This window comes from Asterias rubens, chromosome 3 (assembly GCF_902459465.1).
Source record: "Asterias rubens chromosome 3, eAstRub1.3, whole genome shotgun sequence".
NCBI classification, from domain to species: Eukaryota; Metazoa; Echinodermata; class Asteroidea; order Forcipulatida; family Asteriidae; genus Asterias; species Asterias rubens.
Window position 1 is genome coordinate 20,378,255 of NC_047064.1, and position 19,311 is coordinate 20,397,565.

The following is a 19,311-nucleotide window of genomic DNA, read 5'->3' on the forward strand; positions in this document are numbered from 1 at the left end:
ACAATTAAGAGACATGTTTTGAATTTCCATTAGTGATAACTGAATGTCAACTATCTCTTGTTACATAAAATAAAATGATATCAATCAAAACAGTCACTGCTCATAGCGCCATAGATGATGTTAACTGAACGATGATGATTTGTACACAAATAGTGTGGTTGGTGTCAAATTCTAGGATAACATCAGAAATAGAGAAATAAAGTGAAATTCATTAGGTTTGTACCAATATTTTTGGGGGGCGATTGCTTAATGTTTCACCAATTATAATGGTTATGATGTAATGGTCAAATTTACCTCTTATACATAGCTAAAAATGAATTAGTTGGTAGGCCTATGTCTAGCTACATGTAACAGTTTCTGCTCCCTTTGGAGTAATTGAAATTGCATTGAGGCTGGAGTGCAAGTGGTCAATTTGACTACACAATGTCTGTACATGGGGTGTAATACAACTAACATTATGTGATGTGAACAAGTGTAGATTTGAATACTTAGCATCAAACTAAGCTATAGTTAGTACAGTATGTAGTCTAAACTAAAGGTTTCCGCTCCCTCTTGATTAATCAAAATTGCATTGAGGCTGTCAATTTGTCAACACATTGTCTATACACGGGGTATAGTACATTTAACAGAAGATACGTTGAGATTATGTGATCAAATGTAGATTTGAGTTTGCATAAAACCAAGCTGTAGTACAGTATGTAGTCCAAACTAAAGGTTCATGCGCCCTCTTGATTAACCAAAATTGCATTGAGGCTGCAGTGGTCAATTTGTCCACATAATTATTGTCTGTACATGGCATACATGGGGGTACTAATAGAACATACGTTGAATTTATGTGAACAAATGTAGATTTGAATACTTAGCATAAAACCAAGCTGTCTTTAAGGGATGATATTACGTCGTCTCTCCACCTTATGGACAAGAGTCTCGCTCCGGCACTTGTGACCAAAAAGCCCCTGCCGCCTAGAGATAAGACAGATGACATGGAATGCTAAATGGATTATTTCCATTTCAAATGGCAAAAACATGAATTTGTTTAAAGAGTCTACGGAGCGAGATGAGACTGTTGTGGATGCAGGCTTTAGGACGGAGTTGAGAGAGGGGAAGGAGGGTGGTATCTCCAGGGGGGTAACCGCTAACCGAAGATGGTCTCAGATTACATCACTTGAATGGTTTGGTTAATTGGTGGGGTGGGGTCATCACAGCAATTATTACTGTCCTCGTATATCATGTGGAGGGTAAACTGCCTCGTCGTACAAGATGGTCTGCAACTAATAAGGAGCACTGTTTTAAAAACACTGGATATTAATTGGTAATTACTCAAAATAATTGTTAGCATAAAAAATTACTTGGTATTGAGCAATGGAGAGCTGTCAACAGTGTAGTAGAGTTACCAGTGTGAGAAACCGCTCCATCTTAAGTAATGTTAGTTTTTGAGAAAGAAATAATTTCTCACGAAAATATTTGAATTGATTTCGAGACCTCAGCTGAGGTCTCGAATTAGAGCAGCTGAAAGAAAAAAACTTGTGCGACGAAGGTTTTTTTTTTTCCATTTTTGTTCTCTCGCAACTTTGATGACCAATTGAGTTCAAATTTTCACAGGTTTGTTATTTTTATGCTTATGTTGAGATACACCAAGTGAGAAGACTGGTCTTTGACAATTACCATCAGTGTGTCCAGTGTCTTTAAGGATTAATGATGAGGGAAGATGGACCTTTGTCTTGTTTGTATAGAGGTGTGATTTGAAGACGATTAATTATAAGACATTGAAATGATGGACCCTGGGGGGCCACGTGAACTTGATACACTCTTAATTAAGGCTTGGTCTTGTGAACTGCTCTTAGATGTTTCTTGAAAAATTCTGTCTCAACTATTCCTACTGCTTTATAATGATTGTGGAAGTGTCTTGGTTCTTGGCCGAGCGGTTAAGAGCACCGAATTCAAACTCTGGTGTTTCTGATCAGCAGAGTGTGGGTTCGAATCCCCAGCCGTGACACTTGTGTCCTTAAGCAAGACACTTAACCATTGCTTCGTCCTTCGGATGGGACATTAAGCCGTTGGTCCCATGTGTTATGTAACGCATGTAAAAGAACCCAGTGCACTTTATCAAAAAGAGAAGGGTTTCCCCCCGGTGTTCCTGGTCCGATCGACAGCAAATGCCCCTTATTTTTGACCGCGCGGGGGCGCTATAAATAGTATTTTGATCACTTCCAGGGGTACACGCGATTCGCCCTGCACAAATTAATAGGCGTTCTGTCACTTTTGTTGCGCCGTAGTTTCAATTTGCTTTAGAGGTGGATTATAACGGCTCCTTTTAAAGTCTTATTGTCTGTGATGGATTAGATGTCTGTGGTTATAATGTGTTCCAATCTTTAAAAACTGTTTTGCGTATGAATGAATATACCCCCGGAAGTGATTGAGAGCGCCCTCACGCGGTCAAAAATATGGCCCATTGCACCACAGCATCTTGTAAAGCATTACATGGTGCTATCAGAATTAGGTCTCATAATTCAAACGTAGTCCCACAATCTGGCAGGAAATACTGTATGTTACAGTGCCAGGAGCGTCACTGAGTGAAGGACATGTGCGCTTTATAAGAAGCCACAATTATTATTATTTATTATTGTTGATTATAAAATTCTCATTCAAATTCAAACATTTTGGTGTGCACATTTGATGAGATCTTGTTAAAAATATCTATAGATTATACTTAAATTGCAAAAGGTTGCAAATGGCTTGCATATATTTATTTTATCTTATCTTGTTTCCGATAAAGTTGTTGGGCTGTTTCTTTTTACCCATTTTAATAAAAAACTTGATCTTTATTTACTCAATTGTCAAAGATTAAATCTCCGTTGAAGTTCTTTGGGTAAATTTTCCGAGTCGCCCATGTTGTAAGAGCTTGTTATATCGCAGTACCAGGATATGCGCCCAGCGTGAAGCGTGTTTCTGGTGTAACTCTACACCGGTTTGTTTTCTTGTAAGACATACCATGACTCATGAATCTCAGCAGGGGTAGGATCAAATATCTTCAAACTGTCAAACTGTCATTAACAAAGAAATATACGATAATAAAACTGTTTGCCTTTATTAGAATCTTTTGAACACTTTTTTATACCTTTTTCAAATCGTCTAGTCAGAAAAACTAAATAAAACACTAACACATTCCTCGTGTCTTTGAAGTTCAGGTCCAAACATTTAGTTTTCTAATGGCATTTCAGATGGAAACATATACATTAGTGTGTAAGCCTGTAATTTTGTATTTCATTTTTTTTTTTTTTTTTTTTTTCCCATTGAAATAAATGTCAACAACGAAATAAAACCAACACTATACATGCTAGAAAGCCAAAATAGTTGGTAAAACAGGGAACAAGAATACATGTATGTGGCAGAATGAAAGAGGACCCACCACATCTCTTTGTTTAATTAGTGAACATAATAATGTCTCTTGACAACTCTCAATGTTCGTGTGCAGACTGCCATCGCTATCCCGGGCCTGGCTGGCCTCTGTCAACCAAGTACACCATTATTAAAGTGGATAGATTGGCGTATAAGAAATACTACTGGCACACTTTTATGTTTGCCCGCAATATTTTCCCAGTGTATATTTCCACCTGCCAGTTCCTATCTGAGAGAAATACAGGGTTATGCCATGCTAGATGGAAGCTAGATGCCCCAGGGCCTTCGTTGCATGATGAAGGTTGACTAGCAAGGTGATGCGGACAATTTGGTCATAAATCAACGGGGATTTTAATGGGAGGTGTTATAGCGCCCTCTGTTGGTGTTTTTGATTTTGTTGAGTCCTCAATGTGTTATGATCAGGAATTGGGGACTGTATGAACTGGGCCCAATTTCCATGAAGCCTGTTAGCACAAAAACTTGCTTAGCATGGACAAATATTGCTTAGCAGAAACTGGTTTCCAGAGAAGTTTTCAAATTTTTTGCTTAGCATAGAAATTTCAGTATTTTCTGCTTAACAGCTTTCTAAAACTTGGGCCAAGGGAATCAACCAGAGACAATGAAACCAACCACAGACAATTAAATATTGCCTGGTAATATATTGCCTGGTAATATATTGCCTGGTAATATATTGCCTACAAAGCAAGTCTTTTATCTTCTGAAACTAGAGCGCTAAATTATTGAAATCCAATTCAGAAACTTAAAAAACCAGACGTATAAATCATATAAAACCTACCCCCACTGGTGGATAGGGTTGCTTGGGGCATACGTGTCTCTTGGATGAGGTCTTGGGGTGGAGTAAGCCTGTCTACCTACTGTTTATATTATCATTTTTTTTTTATGTGTAAAAACAGTAGGGGGTGGATGGGACCCATACTTGAAGGGTCTCGCTTGGTTCCAAGTCATCAATCGTGGCTTTTTAGTCGTCGGGATAGCCGCTGCAAACAGCGCCCTCTTGCGATCTTTCTTGGTCATTTATATTGCGAGTTAGGGCGCGTGATAGCTAATAATGTGGGGGCGTTTTCGTGGCTGAGATGCAGAAGAATAACCCCGATCTAAGACTTGAATCAAGTCTAGTAATTACTCTGAAAATTAATGGCAGTAAAAACTTGTGGTAAGAAGTACATCAGCTTTGGAGATAGCAAAATGCATTTTGAGAAACATTTTTAAAGGTTTTGGCAGGAAAGGCCTGGTTTCAGCATGGTTGGATTGGAGCATCGCTATGTTCAATTTGCTCTAGAATTGCAAGGGTCGTGGGTTCGAATCCCACCCGAGTAACATGCCTGTGATATTTGTTTTCACAGGACTAGTGAAAGTACTGAGTATACAGTGCTAACACACATCGGTGTATGGGTAAAAACCAAAATTCATTTTCTTTATCCCCGATGCAAATTTAACATCTCTGTTATGTTCAATTCTGATCACCCAACACCAATTAGAATATAACAAGAACATTTTTTTGTCTGCAATTCTTCTATTTAAAAAAAAAAAAAAAAAATGGCCAGACGTTTTGACTCTAGCAGAGGCTCTATTTTGTACTTTTTTTCCCCCATACACATAATGCTGTGAATACTAAAAAGTCACTTGGCCAATTTCCTATTCACATTTCTCCAACATTTTTCACACCCTACATACTAAGACTTGTGTTAATTACTTCCTTTTTGATTGAACTATGTGTTACAAAAATATGGCGTGTTGCGAACGTGACAGAGAGCTTAAAAGGGGGAGGAGAACTAATAAAGCGTGGAGCCCGTTTAATTGTCGCCACTTACCTGTTAATTGAAAGCAACCACTGGCACCACTGGAGGATTTCTCTGTGTGGATATTACAATCTTGTGATGAATTAAAGAGGAGACTTTATTAAGGATTTTATGTAGTACCCAAGGTGGTAGTTTCTGAAATAACTAATAAAATTGTTACTGTCCCTGACAACTTTAGATTAACTGATCAAAGGCATTAAAGGGGTTTTATGCTTTTGGTTACGTGTAATTGGTAGAGTTTAAAACGAGAATTTATACAAGAAATGTTAAACATTTTTGTTTAACAATTTGTAATAAAAAATGTACTGTAGTGTTTGAGAAACGAGTAAAACAATTTCATGCAAATCATTTTTGTATCAGTGAGACAAAAAGTATTTTAAAGTATTTTAACATGTACAGGGGATTTATGCGACTCTCCTGAAATCATTGTTTGTGATTTTCACTTTTTTTTCTAAAAAAATTTATATCTAATGAGGCTGAAATGTTTACAGGTAATCTATATTATTTCTATCTTCATTCATCGTAAGTAGGGATTAATGTCACGGCCAATAACTTGATCTACAAAAGGTATCAAAATCCTTTAAGAAATATACACGTATTGGTTTGCTTTTCTTATAATAACTATAAAGAAACTGTTTGTCTGGTGTTAACTGGAGTTCTGGTTGATAGAGGTTGCTCCTGTCTCCACGTAAAGTGCATTATCCACATCCACAAATTAGGCCTATTAATTGCGTGCTGGTTAATTTAAAAGGGAACCCAGACACCATTTTTTATAACCAACCTATACACTGCCAATGATCAGCGGGACCATGTAATTGCAAAAAAATCAAATTGCTCTCGGGGGCTTCATTTGAGAGAGGCGCCCCTTGATGATTTATAGCGAAGAGGGAAGACTTGGTAGACCGAGACGGACAGGGTGGTTGTAATGAATCCTTCGTGGGTATCGCCTTCGCATCAAATCATCCCGGCAAAATGAAAATCTCAGAGATGTCTAAATGTTATGTAGGCATCAATGCAATGCTAATGTGGATGACGTGTTATACCGGGTTCATACTTCCTGCGAATGCAAAGCAAAATGTGACGTCACATGGCTGCTGTTTTCGCAGCGAATGTTTCACTGTAGTTGAACACAGTTCGACTGTTGCGAATTATTTGTTGCAAATTTGTGACGTGAACATTTTTATAGCATTTTCAATCACAGAAAGTACGGACAGGGCTTAACAACTGGTGCTCAGAAAGTCCAAATGATAGCGACCTGTTTTTAGATAAAAAAAAAAACATATTTGAAAGCTATAGGTAAATGACTCTTTTTTCACACAGAATGATCACTTGATGAAGATAATAATTTATTTCCAGTGTTCGTGGCTGAAGGGGTACATTTTTAATTAAGTGCAATTTCCGTCTTGATCCTTCAGGGAATTCCAGAAAAGTGCTGAAGCCACGGTTGATCAGTGTCAACATGTTCGTTGCATAATAAATATAATAGTGTAGTTACTAGTTTTTATATAGGGCTTAAATCAACCGGTGTCTCAAAGCACTTATGATCATTTGTTTCCAGACAGGTTATTGAAGTTTTTTGAATTATGAGACCCATTTATGTAACACCTTGTAGAGGTTTACAAAGTGCTACAGCACAGTCAGCAGCTACTGCCAGAAATAATTAAGTAAATGTGACACTGCAGAGGGATCCCTACTAAAGCTTTAAGGCAATGGTCTTTTCTTTTCCTGGTCAGGAAGTCATAATTGCTTCTCTCCACCCAGGAGTACCATTGGGTACCGGCCGCCGGGGTGTGACCTGTGACAGACTAGCATCCTTTCTAGGGGATTTCAAAACATTCTGTCGTTTAATGCTAAGCTAACCTGATATCAACACCGGCCTGATGAGCTATATTGGTTTGGGACAGACTTTTCTATTTGTGTTTAATGTCTTGTTAGGGTACACAGAAGTATAGCTTAGGTCTTTACTCCTTCAGGCCCGGAGTTTCATCATTGAGAGGGCAAGGCCATTTTCATTTTGTAAAGGGCACTTCCATTTGAAGGGACACCAAGGTCAAGACCAGGGCCCAATTTCATAGAGCTGCTAAGCACAAACATTTGCTTAGCATGAAATTTCTTCCTTGATAAAAACAGGGTAACCAACCAAATTTCCATGTGATTTTCAGGATAAGCAAACTACACCTGAATACCAGGAACATGCAATATGCAACTAATGGAGATATAGTTGGTAATAGTGAGGAAATTTCTACTGGAGCATTTCAAGGGCACCAAGGCAATGACCAGGGGGCATGGAGGCAATCGCCTTTGTTGCCTCCACGGAGTATCAGGTCTGTAAAGTATTTGTTTTTTATTCTCTTATATAAATGAAAGTGTGGCTTATTTTCTCGTTATTCTGTTTTGTTTCCTTCAGTTGAGTTTCTTCACTTTCCTATCGGCCGTCTGCGTGGTCCTCCACCTGGTAGCTACGGCGCTCTCCGGCCTCAGTGGTGCCGACTTCCAGACCCTGGTCAACTGCAAGGAGAGTAGCCGCCCAAGGTCGTGCCTTTGCTGCGAGTCTCATTCCGGGTGTATGAGATGGGAGGACATGATATCTTTCGAGGGTGTGGATGACTGCTCCATGATCACTACCACCTTGAAGGAACTCATGTACTCAGTATGCGTAACTAATATAGTTGCATGTGTAATCTGCATAGCGTCAACCATTATTGGCTGCGCATACATCGTCAAGAGGCATACAACGAGACGGGTAAGCTTGAATCTATCATTTTTGATAATATTAGATGTTAAATTAGCATTGGGACAAAGAGTATTCATTTGGGTTTTACCCGTATACACCGATGTGTGTTAGCACTGTATATTCCTCACTTACAAAACACAGGACTTGAACTGCCTCTAGCCATCAGGCACTCTCGGTGGTCTAGTTGGTAAGACACTGCTCAAGAGTGGCAAGGGTCATGGGTTTGATTCCCACCCGAGTAACATGCCTGTGATTTTGTTCACAGGACTCGGGTAAGCACTGAGTATACAGTGCTAACACGCATCGGTGTATGGGTAAAAAACCCAAATTAATAATGTTCTTGTTAATGATATTATTAGCGGATTGGTACATGGGTTGGAGTGTTGATTGCAACACTGCGGTATCAAACAGTGGTTATTTGTAGCCCGCGTGGGTGGAGAATGGGTCGTCAACTTGTAAAAGGTTGTTGGGGATTTACGAAAGGTAATTCTGAAGACAGCTGGGGTTTGGCGAATTTGATATTACCGTGTCATTTAACCGATCAATCAAACCGTTCTGGTTGTATGTGTGGGAGGAACGTCTTCAGACCGAGACCAACATTGGAGACTGAGACTTGAGCCCCTTTCACACGAGAGCACTTTAGCAAGGGTCCCTTGCTAAATTCATGGTTGTGAAATTTCACAAATTGTACCTTGTGTGAAAGGACAACAATTTGTTTCTAATGTCCAAGTTTTCTTGTCAAAATCTTGTCAAACGTTTCTACTTTTGACAACCATGCTAAAATTAAGCAAGGAACCCCAGTTAAATTGCTGTTGTGTGAATAGCACTTTGGTGAGACAAAAACCAAAATAATAACGGTGTTGAGTCCAACACGCATACAACTCTCAGCTAATTGATTTGTCTTCCTTTGACCCCGTTGAGGGTGCTGTTTACAGTGGACTTGTGATATCATATAATACGAGAGGTCATCAAAATAGGTTTGAAATGTTGTAGCTTCAACCATTGAAAACTTCCATCATCACATCAAGAGAAAATCCTAAGCTGTGAAAATTCTAGACTTTTCTCTCAGTTGGTCAATTATGAGGGACGCCAGAAATCAGCTGAAGAGTTTTTATGAGCCTCTCAGGGCTTAACCAAGAATGTCTTAATTGGACAGAGAGGTCAAGATGAAATGGGGGATAGTTTCTGGAAGATGTTATTTTAGAACAATACAGAGTCCACTCTTAGCACCTCTTTAAAGGCAGTGGACACTGTTGGTAATTGTCAAAGACTAGCCTTCACAGTTGGTGTATCTCAACATATGCATAGAATAACTAACCTGTGAAAATTTGAGCTCAATCGGTCATCAAAGTTGCGAGATAATTATGAAAGAAGAAAACACCCTTGTCACACAAAGTTGGTTGATTTCGAGACCTCAAGTTCTAAATCGTGAGGTCTTGAAATCAAATTCTTGGAAAATTACTTCTTCCTCGAAAACTATGGCACTTCAGAGGGAGCCGTTTTTCACAATGTTTTATACTATCATTATCAACCTCTACCCATTACTCGTCACCAAGTAAGGTTTTAAGCTAATCATTATTTTGAGTAATTACCAATAGTGTCCACTGCCTTTAAGATGATAGATTTCATCAAGAGTTGTTTTCCTGAATGAAGTTGGTAGTTTGTTTTTGCTTGTGGATTTTGACCCTGGGCCCAACTTTATAGAGTTGCATAAGCACAACAAGTAGCTAAGTGCAACATAATTTTGCTTACCTGAACAGAGTGACCAGCCGAAGTGTATGTACAAATTGTGACTGTATCCTGCTCACTTCTGCTAAGCAGAAAATTGCTAAGCAATATTTACTGCTTAAAAGCAGCTCCATGAATTTGTGCCCTCTCGTCTGATCATTTTTAGACCAGCCAGTGACATGAAAATGAAGTTGCTACATTTACTGCGTACACAGTCAACCCTCTTACTGTCTGACCATTTAATATCATGCCCAGGGCCAAATTTTATGATGCCTGTATGCACAAAAACTTGCTGGGCACAGAAAGATATTGCTTAGCAGAAACTGGTTACCAGCCAAAAGTCCATAAAGTTTACATTGTTTTGCTTAGCATTTAAAGGCAGTGGACACTATTGGTAATTACTCGAAATATTAATTAGCATAAAACCTTACTTGGTAACGAGTTATGGGGAGAGGTTGATTGTACAAAACATTGTGAGAAACGGCTCCCTCTGAAGTGAAATAGTTTTCGAGAAAGAAGTAATTTTTAACGAATTTGATTTTGAGACCTCAAATTCTAAATTTGAGGTCTTGAAATCATGCATATGAAAGCACGCAACTTTGTGTGACAAGGGTGTTTTTCTTTCATTGTTATCTCGCAACTTCGACGACCAATTGAGCTCAAATTTTCACAGGTTTGTTGATTTTTGCATAATGTTGAGATACACAGAGAAGACTGGTCTTTGACAATTACCAATAGTGTCCACTGTCTTTAAATTTGCTACGCAGACTTTTCTTCTGCTTTAGCAGAAAACATTTCTGCTTAAGAAACCAGGCCCTGCTGTGGTTTGGAAATGTTAAAAGTGATAGGAAGCCTCTTATACTGGCAACTCAACATTTCTGTTGTTCCAAACCAGTTTGTTGTATACCGCCCTCTCTTGATGTATTTCATCCAGTCCAAACTTATAATGCATTACAAGCACTGCAAAGTTCAACTTTTCTGAAGTCTTCTTGAAAACCTTCCATCAAGCCTGGAGTTCACTGACGTATACAGTGGTAATAAACACATTGGTTATAAAAATGAACAATATTATCAAGTTAAAAGTGCTGCCTAGTATAATCTAGTGTTTGATGTACCTGCTGCTACACTGTGTAATTACAGGAGTTTTTTTTTAAAGCATTAATAAACTTTTGTTTTCCATTGATGTGTGGCTTTCACTCAGTGCTGTTCAAGTCTTTCGGAAACAGAAGCATTTTACTTTGGTAGGATTTGAACCCACGACCCAAATATTTTAGAGCAGATATCTTAGCCGCTAGATCACTGGGCGTATTCAGTGACAGGTTGCTGGTTCGAATCCTGTAATTAGCAGCAGGTACTGCAAAACAAAATTAACAGATGGAACACTTTGCATCTGGAACAATTTTTTGGTTTTCACAAAGCAAAGTTTTTTCAACAGCTCTTCCCCAGTCCTTTAGTGCTGGGATGTGTTAAGTTTGACTGGATTAATTTCAACTTTTTAGCTTTCAAACTCACTTGGCGTATTCAAGAACAGTTTAAAAACTTGTTAACTCCATTATGTGATGCTACTTTAATTTGCTTGTTAGTTGTTTTTTTGTACAGCAGCACCATGAGCGCCGTTTGTGGCGGATACCAGCGCTTTAAAAAATGTCATTATTATTATAGCCATTATTTTACCAAAATAAATGGTTCACTGTATAGATATGTAACTTAACCACAATGAGATGTTCCTTTGGATTAAAAAAACAAAAACAATTCCAAAGTTCATTCAGTCTGCTCCTCACGCAACTTATTTTCAAAAGTGTGTGTTTGATCTTTTCTTCAACTTAAGATAACAATGCTGACCCGTCAAAGCATGATTAAATCTTTCTTTATCCAGCAATAATACTGAAGAAAAAAAACCTCTCTACCTGCAACAATTCTCAGACAATCCTCTGATTCAGACGGCTATTCATGTGATATTTTGCAACTAAATCTGTGGTTGGTGGGAGAGGTGCTGAACCCCTGCTTGGAGCTCTAGGTTTTTGTATTTGTTCAGTTTTACGTGATCGAGTTTAATGGTGCATGGTTCTGTCAATCTGACAGTAACACCTTCCTGCTCCCTGTCTGGGTTTTTTTCTTCCCAGAAGCTGTCTGGGGTTTGTGGTCAATGATTATAAAGTAATATGGTGTTTACTTTTGAGTTGTTTGTTTACTTATGAGTGTGTTTGCCTGTTTGGGTATTGTTGTGACTGTACGTGTTGTAAGGTACAAGAAGCAATTACCTGGTGTCCAAACTGAGGGCTGTATCGTTTAAGATTGTGTTAAGAATGTCATCATTTTGTTTTTCCTTCTGTAAGTGACAGAAAGGGCTTCTGATTAGCATATGATTATAAATATAAGGAGCTTTTTCCAAATTTCTTTACGAACAGAGAGTTTTAAAAAAAACATGGACAAGTTATTTATTTGTTTCAAATTGTTTAGGTAGTTGTTATCATTTATTTGTTCACTTGTAAAATCTTGGATTTCAATTGTGTTTGACAGGATTCAGTTTTCCCCCAATTGGCTCATTGAATAATGGCATTCTTTGTTGATGATTCGAAACACAAATAAACCCCAGGGTGCGTGATTGAACATTGGAACTAGCAGGGGACCTGTAACAATAGTTTCACAACTTCTTACACTACATGCCTGATGACTCATAACATGCTAAATTTAGATTTAAAGCAACAGGCCACTTTTGGTTTGACTGAGAGATTTGTTAACTTAGGTGGAGTTGTATTTTACCATCTGTAGGCACTTGCTCTTTAGACCTTTCTATCACAATGTACCAGCCCAAGTTTTTGCCAACTGAGATTGGAAAACTATGGAAAGCCATAAATGAAAAAACACAGATGGCCACAGATTGCAACAATGTCATACAACTATTCAAAATTAGTGTTGAATTTGTTGGATACAAAGCAGCTAATCTATTTATTTAATTTGAAGTGTCCTTTGCTTAAGGAAAGTGGCCTTGCCCTCTCAAAGATGAAATTCTTGGCAACGGAAAGATATTTAATGACTTGCTCTCCCCAGAAAAGTACTTTTCATAATTTTTTATAATGTAATGTTCTAGAAAATCTCTTTTTTATTGTTTTTGTTTTATTATTTATAACTAGGAACAGCAATCATCAAATCATACTAATTAATTAAAAAATAAATGTCTGGTCCTGATAATTTCGAGTAATTTCATATGGGTAGAATATTTTTCACAAAACCCAACCCCAAGGTGAAGGGGTCAAGAAAAACATCCATCAAATGGTAAAGGTTACTCAATCTGTATGAGTCCTTGGTGTGTTATGAGTCAATCTGCCTGATGCGTTAGAGTTAAGTATGTAGTTTCGGAACTTCTAGAAGACCTTAAGTTCTAGAGACCTTCTTAGTGTGAGACCTTCCCTGAGAGAGAGAGAGACACGCCAAAATCCGATAGTTGTTGGCTCTCCAGGTAGATGGAAACTGATGCTAAATTTGGAGCCAGATGTCGACCAGGCACAGGTAAGATCTGTCCTGACACAGCGGGCGGGGGAAATAACTCCAAGAGTTTTGCCTAAAAGGTTTGAAGCAGTTGGTGTTTACGGGGATCCAGGAGTGTGAATTTAATACTCTGAGGTTTTCAGAATGTACTTCATGTGATGGTGTCAAAGGTAAATTACATGTAGCTATGTTTCATGGATAGAATTGAGGCAGTTCTTGTTTTTTATAAGTTAAAGAGAAACGTTGAACAGTAATTTTAGAACAGTTGGGTATTACATTGTTTTTAAAGGAACACGTTGCCTTGGATCGGACGAGTTGGTCTTTGAAAAGCGTTCTGTAACCTGTTGTTATAAAATGCATATGGGTAGAAAGATGTTTTAAAAGTAGAATACAATGATTTACACAAATATGCCTCGAAATTGTGTGGTATTCTTTTTACCTCGTCGACTAACACGGTCGGCCATTTATGGGAGTCAAATTTTTGACTCCCATAAATGGCTGACCGTGTTAGTTCGCGACGTAAAAGGAAAACCGTGCAATTTTGAGTGATACTTGTGTGGATCATTATATTTTACTTTTAAAACATCTTTCTAACCATATACATTTTATAACAAACGGTTTCAAACGCTTTTTGTAGACCAACTCGTCCGATCCAAGGCAACATGTTCCTTTCAAGTGAGATATTCACTTTATGGTCAGTGAAGTGTAGGCCTACATGTATATTACATGTAGGGTACACTGGATATTTTCTGTATTTTCAAAGACAATTTTTTTTGGTTAAAGTTTTAGGAGTTTGGGGTAGTGAAAAAACTTTCCTTTGAATCTTACATCTTACACGATTTGTTGCGTCAAATTGATACCTTTAATCTGCTCGTGGCATTTTGATGTTAAAGTCAATGTTCGCTTATGCCACATGTGAACCTCTTCGTTATGTAAACACGGTAGAGTGAGAAGCTAGTTATCTTTTAAGAGCAGATCAAAATAAATAAATTTGATCTGCCATATCAATGGGGAAAAAAAATCCTTAATAAAAACCCAAGCATCAACAAGAAGTTGGAGATTTTCTGAACTACGTCTGACTGAGCACAGCTCTTTGGTCTGAGTGAAGGAATTTCCTCTTGTGAGGCCATGGTTATTGTTTCATGCCAGGATCTAAAGTTGTCATTAGTTCGATTGGAATTCTCCTTTCCTCTGGATCCTCTGGAAGAACTTCTTTGATCTATGAAATTAATTTTAAAACTCAGCACCTTGAAAGGTTTTATCCGGGATTGGCAGAGCTGAAATAGATAATGTTCATGTTTCTGTGTGATCAACCATACATTTAAGGCACTGGACACTATTGGTAATTGTCAAAGACCAGTCTTCTCACTTGCTGTATCTCAACGTGCATAAAATAAAAAAACCTGTGTATTTTTAGCTCAATTGGTCGTAGGAGTTGCAAGATAATATTGAAAAAAAAAAAAAAAAAAACACCTTGTCACCTCAAATTCTAAATCTGAGGTCTGAAAATCAAATTCGTGGAAAATAACCTCTTTCTCGAAAACTATGTCAATTTCAGAGGGAGCCGTTTCTCAAAATGTTTTATACTATCAATAGCTTCCCATTACTCGTTACCAAGTAAGGTTTTATGGTAATAATTGTTTTGAGTAATTACCAATAGTGTCCGCTGCCTTTAAATCTTTTGTGTGAGTCAGGAGAAAATGATGAAAAACCATGCCTGAAACACATTGTCCTTAATTTTAGTTGGAAAAACCAAATTAGAATATGACATCATTTCAGAGGGGAATATTTAAAAGATTTTTGTTTTGTTTTTAGTATGAACTTCATAATCAGTGAGCTTTCAGTCCCAAATTAAACAATTATATTTTCTATCCTTATTTTTAATCCTGTATAATACCTTTAAAGCCATACACACTTTCGGTAAACAGTATTGTCCAAGGCCCACACTTTGTGTATCACAACTTATATATAAAATAACAAACCTGTGAAAATTTAGGCTCAATCGGACATCGGAGTCAGGAGAAAATAACGGGAAAACCCACCCTTGTTTCCGCACGTTTCGCCATGTCATGACATGTGTTTAAAATAAATTCGTAATTCTCGATATCGAGAATTGATATTTTAATGTTTTTTCAAAAAGTAAAGTGTTTCATGGAATAATATTTCAAGAGAAGTCTTTCGACATTACCTTCTGTAAACCCTGTAAGTTATTTGTAAATCTGTGAACATTTAATTTTTTTTCTGTTCCGAAAGTGTCCAATGGCTTTAAAGGATTTGGTTAACTTTTTCAAAATGTCCATAGATTTACATTAAACTTACAGGGTTTGAAGATAATGATAGTGGAAAACTTCCCTTCAAATATTACTTACTGAGGTGCTGTAGTTTTTGAGACATTAGTAAAACAATGTCATGAAAATACGTTTGTAAATGATTAAAATAATTTCCGTCTCATGAGACGAAAATTATTTTCATGACATCGTTTTACTCATTTCCCAAAAACTACAGCACCTCAACACGTAATATTTTCGGGGAAGCTTTCTACTATCATTATCTTCAAACTGTGTAAGTTTAGTGTAAATCTGTGGACATTGGGTTTTTTTGTCCTACAAAAGTTACATAGACCCTTTAAATGCATTTTGCAACATCTGTTTTTCTGAGACAAGATATCTTGTACTTCTCAAGCCTCCTCCACTATTAATGAGATCACTTTCCTCTGATGAAGACGTAATGCTCAAGACATTTCAAAATGTGAAGAGCACTTGACAGATGAATTGCATTCATGTCAGTCAATGAGGGCGACACTGGTCCCCTGCTGTGCCACTGGTAACATTTATGGTGTACACTGACAGATATATATCTGTGTAAGGATTGCAGATGGAGTTTTTAACCAATCATTGATCTGTCAGATGCCCATTGGAATATATTTGTAAAGGGGTAATAAAAAGTTGCTGGTTTTTAAGAGAGGATATTCGGTATGGTAACAGAAACAAACAAAAGACGAATAGTATTTGTGTATTTGTAAGAGAATTATTTTACTGGTATCCCGTTTTAAAAAATAAATCATATTTAAATATCATTAACAATATTGGTGCCACTTCAAGCAGAAGTTTGCCAGTTCTCTAAAATCTTGGGTTAAACGATTTGAATATAAAGAAAAGTTGGAATGGTCTTTAATATGCAAAACATCACAGGCATGGTACTTTGTCATGGAAGGTCCTTGAATATAAGGGAATCAATGTGTGGTGAAGAGGTTTTCAACTAGTGGTTTAATCCCAACGAGGCCTGGTTCTTGATAATTTTACCGACACGAAGTATCCAATCAACTGTTTGAGAAAGGAAGAGTTACACAAACTATCTTGGTTTCCAACAGACAAGCTTAGCAGCAGCATTTTGAACTTTTTGAAGTCTAGATAAAACTTAACAATGTTAATAAATTCTCCTCAAAACTTGAGCATTTCTTTATAAACCCTAGGCACCCTCCCCCGTAACTATATTATGTCAAAAATGTTTCCATCCTATTTTGAGTCCCGCCAAGTCTTCAGGCTGTTTTAACTTTTTTTGAAGTAAAATAGCAGCTGTTCGGTAACCAGGCAGATGCCATTAACTGCTGACAAATAATACCAGATATTTGAAATAAATAAAACCTCCCAACACTCATAAATAGATTTCCCCTGAGAGAAGATCTCGTAATTTATTCTCCAGAAGAAAAAAAACGAAAGAAAAAAAAAACATCTTGAATAGATAAGGTCATTCCAAAGGATTGCCCTAATTGTTGTCGCTAGAAAAAAAGTGACCTTTGGAGATCGCTTCAACTGCTTGTTTTTCTTTTATGAAATTGTTTCCAATTTGGATTTGAGAAATGAGGCGACTTTCAATACCTTCTTTGTTAATTTCTTTGCACTTACAATAATTTGTTAGAGAGATTAATAATCTCACCTTGCTGTTTTGATTTCTGAGTATACATGTAAGTCGCTTCACAGCTGAGGCTAAAGAAATAGGAAGATGTCTAAGGAACTGCAACCTCTTCCTCAAGATTGATGTAAGAAACACATGGGATGTTTAATTTGTTTTGTACAATAACATAACTTATGGGTTCTCACTCATTTATGGTTGGTTTGGGTAAATTTAGCTTCAGTAAATTAAGGAAAATTCCTCACTCGCCGAAGATTCCTAAATAAATAAAAATACATGTGACTTTTCAAGGTTCCTCAAAATCGTCATTTTATTGTTAATGTTTGTTGTGAGAGAACATTCACTGTGAAGGATTGGAAGAAAAAGTAAGACTTAAACCAACAACAAAGTAAGACAAGATAGTCTGCTAGTGACCATAGGGAGTGATTTGGTTGATAAACCACTCACAAGGGTGTGAAATTACACCCCCCCCCCAATATCCAAGTACATCAAGCATTTCTATAAAAAAAAATGACCATAAATGGTCATCATTTCTCAGCAATAAACAAAGAGGACGATCCTGACTGATGGGCCATGTTTGGGTCTGATAGAACTGTTTATTTAGAGGATACTGTTTCCAAATGTCTGATAATGTGCCTGAGGGTGGGCCATCTTGGTACATGTACATACTCCCAGAACAATTTCGTAAGACTACCAAACAGTTCTCAAATGCAGCGCCTAGGATGAGGCAGTCTTCTTTCGTTTAACATTTACATGACAAGACTTTTTCTACAGCTTGCAAAGGCAACATTACCATATCAAGGAATTTATACCCAATATTTTGCTGGACCATGGAGGTAAGGCTCAACTAATTTAAAATGATTGTGTACAATTTTTAACGAAGGCCGTTTTGTAATTGTTAGAATCGCTTGAAGTTGGAGCTACAGGAGAGGGGAATAGATCCACCATGGCAGTAGTCTAGCTGCACTAGAATCACTTGAAGCTTAAAGGCAGTGGACACTATTGGTAATTACTCAAAATAATTATCACCATAAAACCTCACTTGGTAACGAGTAATAGGGAGAGGTTGATAGTATAAAACATTGTGAGAAACGGCTCCCTCTGAAGTGACATAGTTTTCGAGAAAGAAGTAATTTATCACGAATTTGATTTCGAGACCTGAAGTTTAGAATTTGAGGTCTCGAAATCAAGCATCTGAAAGCACACAACTTCATATGACAAGGTTGTATTTTCTTTCATAGTTATTTCGCAACTCCGACGACCAATTGAGCCCAAATTTTCACAAGGTTGTTATTTTATGCATATGTTGAGATACACTCAGTGAGAAGACTGGTCTTTGACAATTTACCAATAGTGTCCATTGTCTGTAACAGGAGTGTGCTGCAGATCGAATGGCAGTTATTTGTGACAGTTTTTGTAATGTAATTGTAATGTTTTTGATACATGTAATTGATCCGGAAGGGAATTAGAGGGTATAGGACTGGGGGATGGTGGGTTGAAGAAGGACAAGGTCAAGTTATCACTGGTTAGCTCATTAAGAAGAGATTGCCCTAGTTTATCCAGGGTTGACCTGCTGGGAGATGTCAGTCTGTAGATATACTGTTTACATCATGGGATATAGAGACTTCAACTAAAGATCTACCTAGAGTATAAACACCTCATTGATTTGAGAAGAAACAGCTTTGAGTTTGATCGCATCACAGAGGAAGAATTGTCTTCAGTTCGTTCATAGATGCTTGCAGTAAGTTTGTTTAGAAAGTGTTTTGTTTAGGTCAATCTAATTAGGATTTGAAACTTTGGATGGTGGAAATCTGATATGGAAAGGTTTGCGGTAACACCATGTAATGACTATCTCTAAAGAGTTGGGGTGGTTCTGAAAAGAACAGTGGTTTCAACTCGACGTTTCGATCAGTATGCTCTGATCGTCTTGGGTCTTATGTCAATCTAATTTAAATTTGGAATTTAGATGCATAGGAGTGTATGTGTTGATTGAGTCTAGTTTACTTTCATTGTACTTTGTTTGTGTGTACTTGTACTTTTTCATGTTTTGCTCTTTAGGTCTGTGTAGTTTAGGATGAGTCCCTTTTAAAGCCATTAGACACTTTCGGAACAGAAAAAAAAAATAAAAGTTCACAGATTTACGAACAACTTACAGGGTTTACAAAAGGTAATGGTGAAAGACTTGTCTTGAAATATTATTCCATGAAATGCTTTACTTTTTGAGAAACA

General features: G+C 37.4%; 1 protein-coding gene across 1 annotated transcript in view; it reads left to right on the plus strand.

The window, feature by feature from the left end:
• The first annotated feature begins 1,026 nt into the window (after window positions 1-1,026).
• LOC117288477 (serine/arginine repetitive matrix protein 2-like) overlaps window positions 1,027-19,311 on the plus strand; it is a 50,778-nt gene continuing 32,493 nt past the window's right edge. The window contains exons 1-3 of the mRNA XM_033769354.1: window positions 1,027-1,128; window positions 5,246-5,275; window positions 7,627-7,962. Of these exons, the coding sequence (XP_033625245.1) occupies window positions 1,027-1,128; window positions 5,246-5,275; window positions 7,627-7,962 (468 nt within the window). The remainder of the gene's footprint in view (window positions 1,129-5,245; window positions 5,276-7,626; window positions 7,963-19,311) is intronic.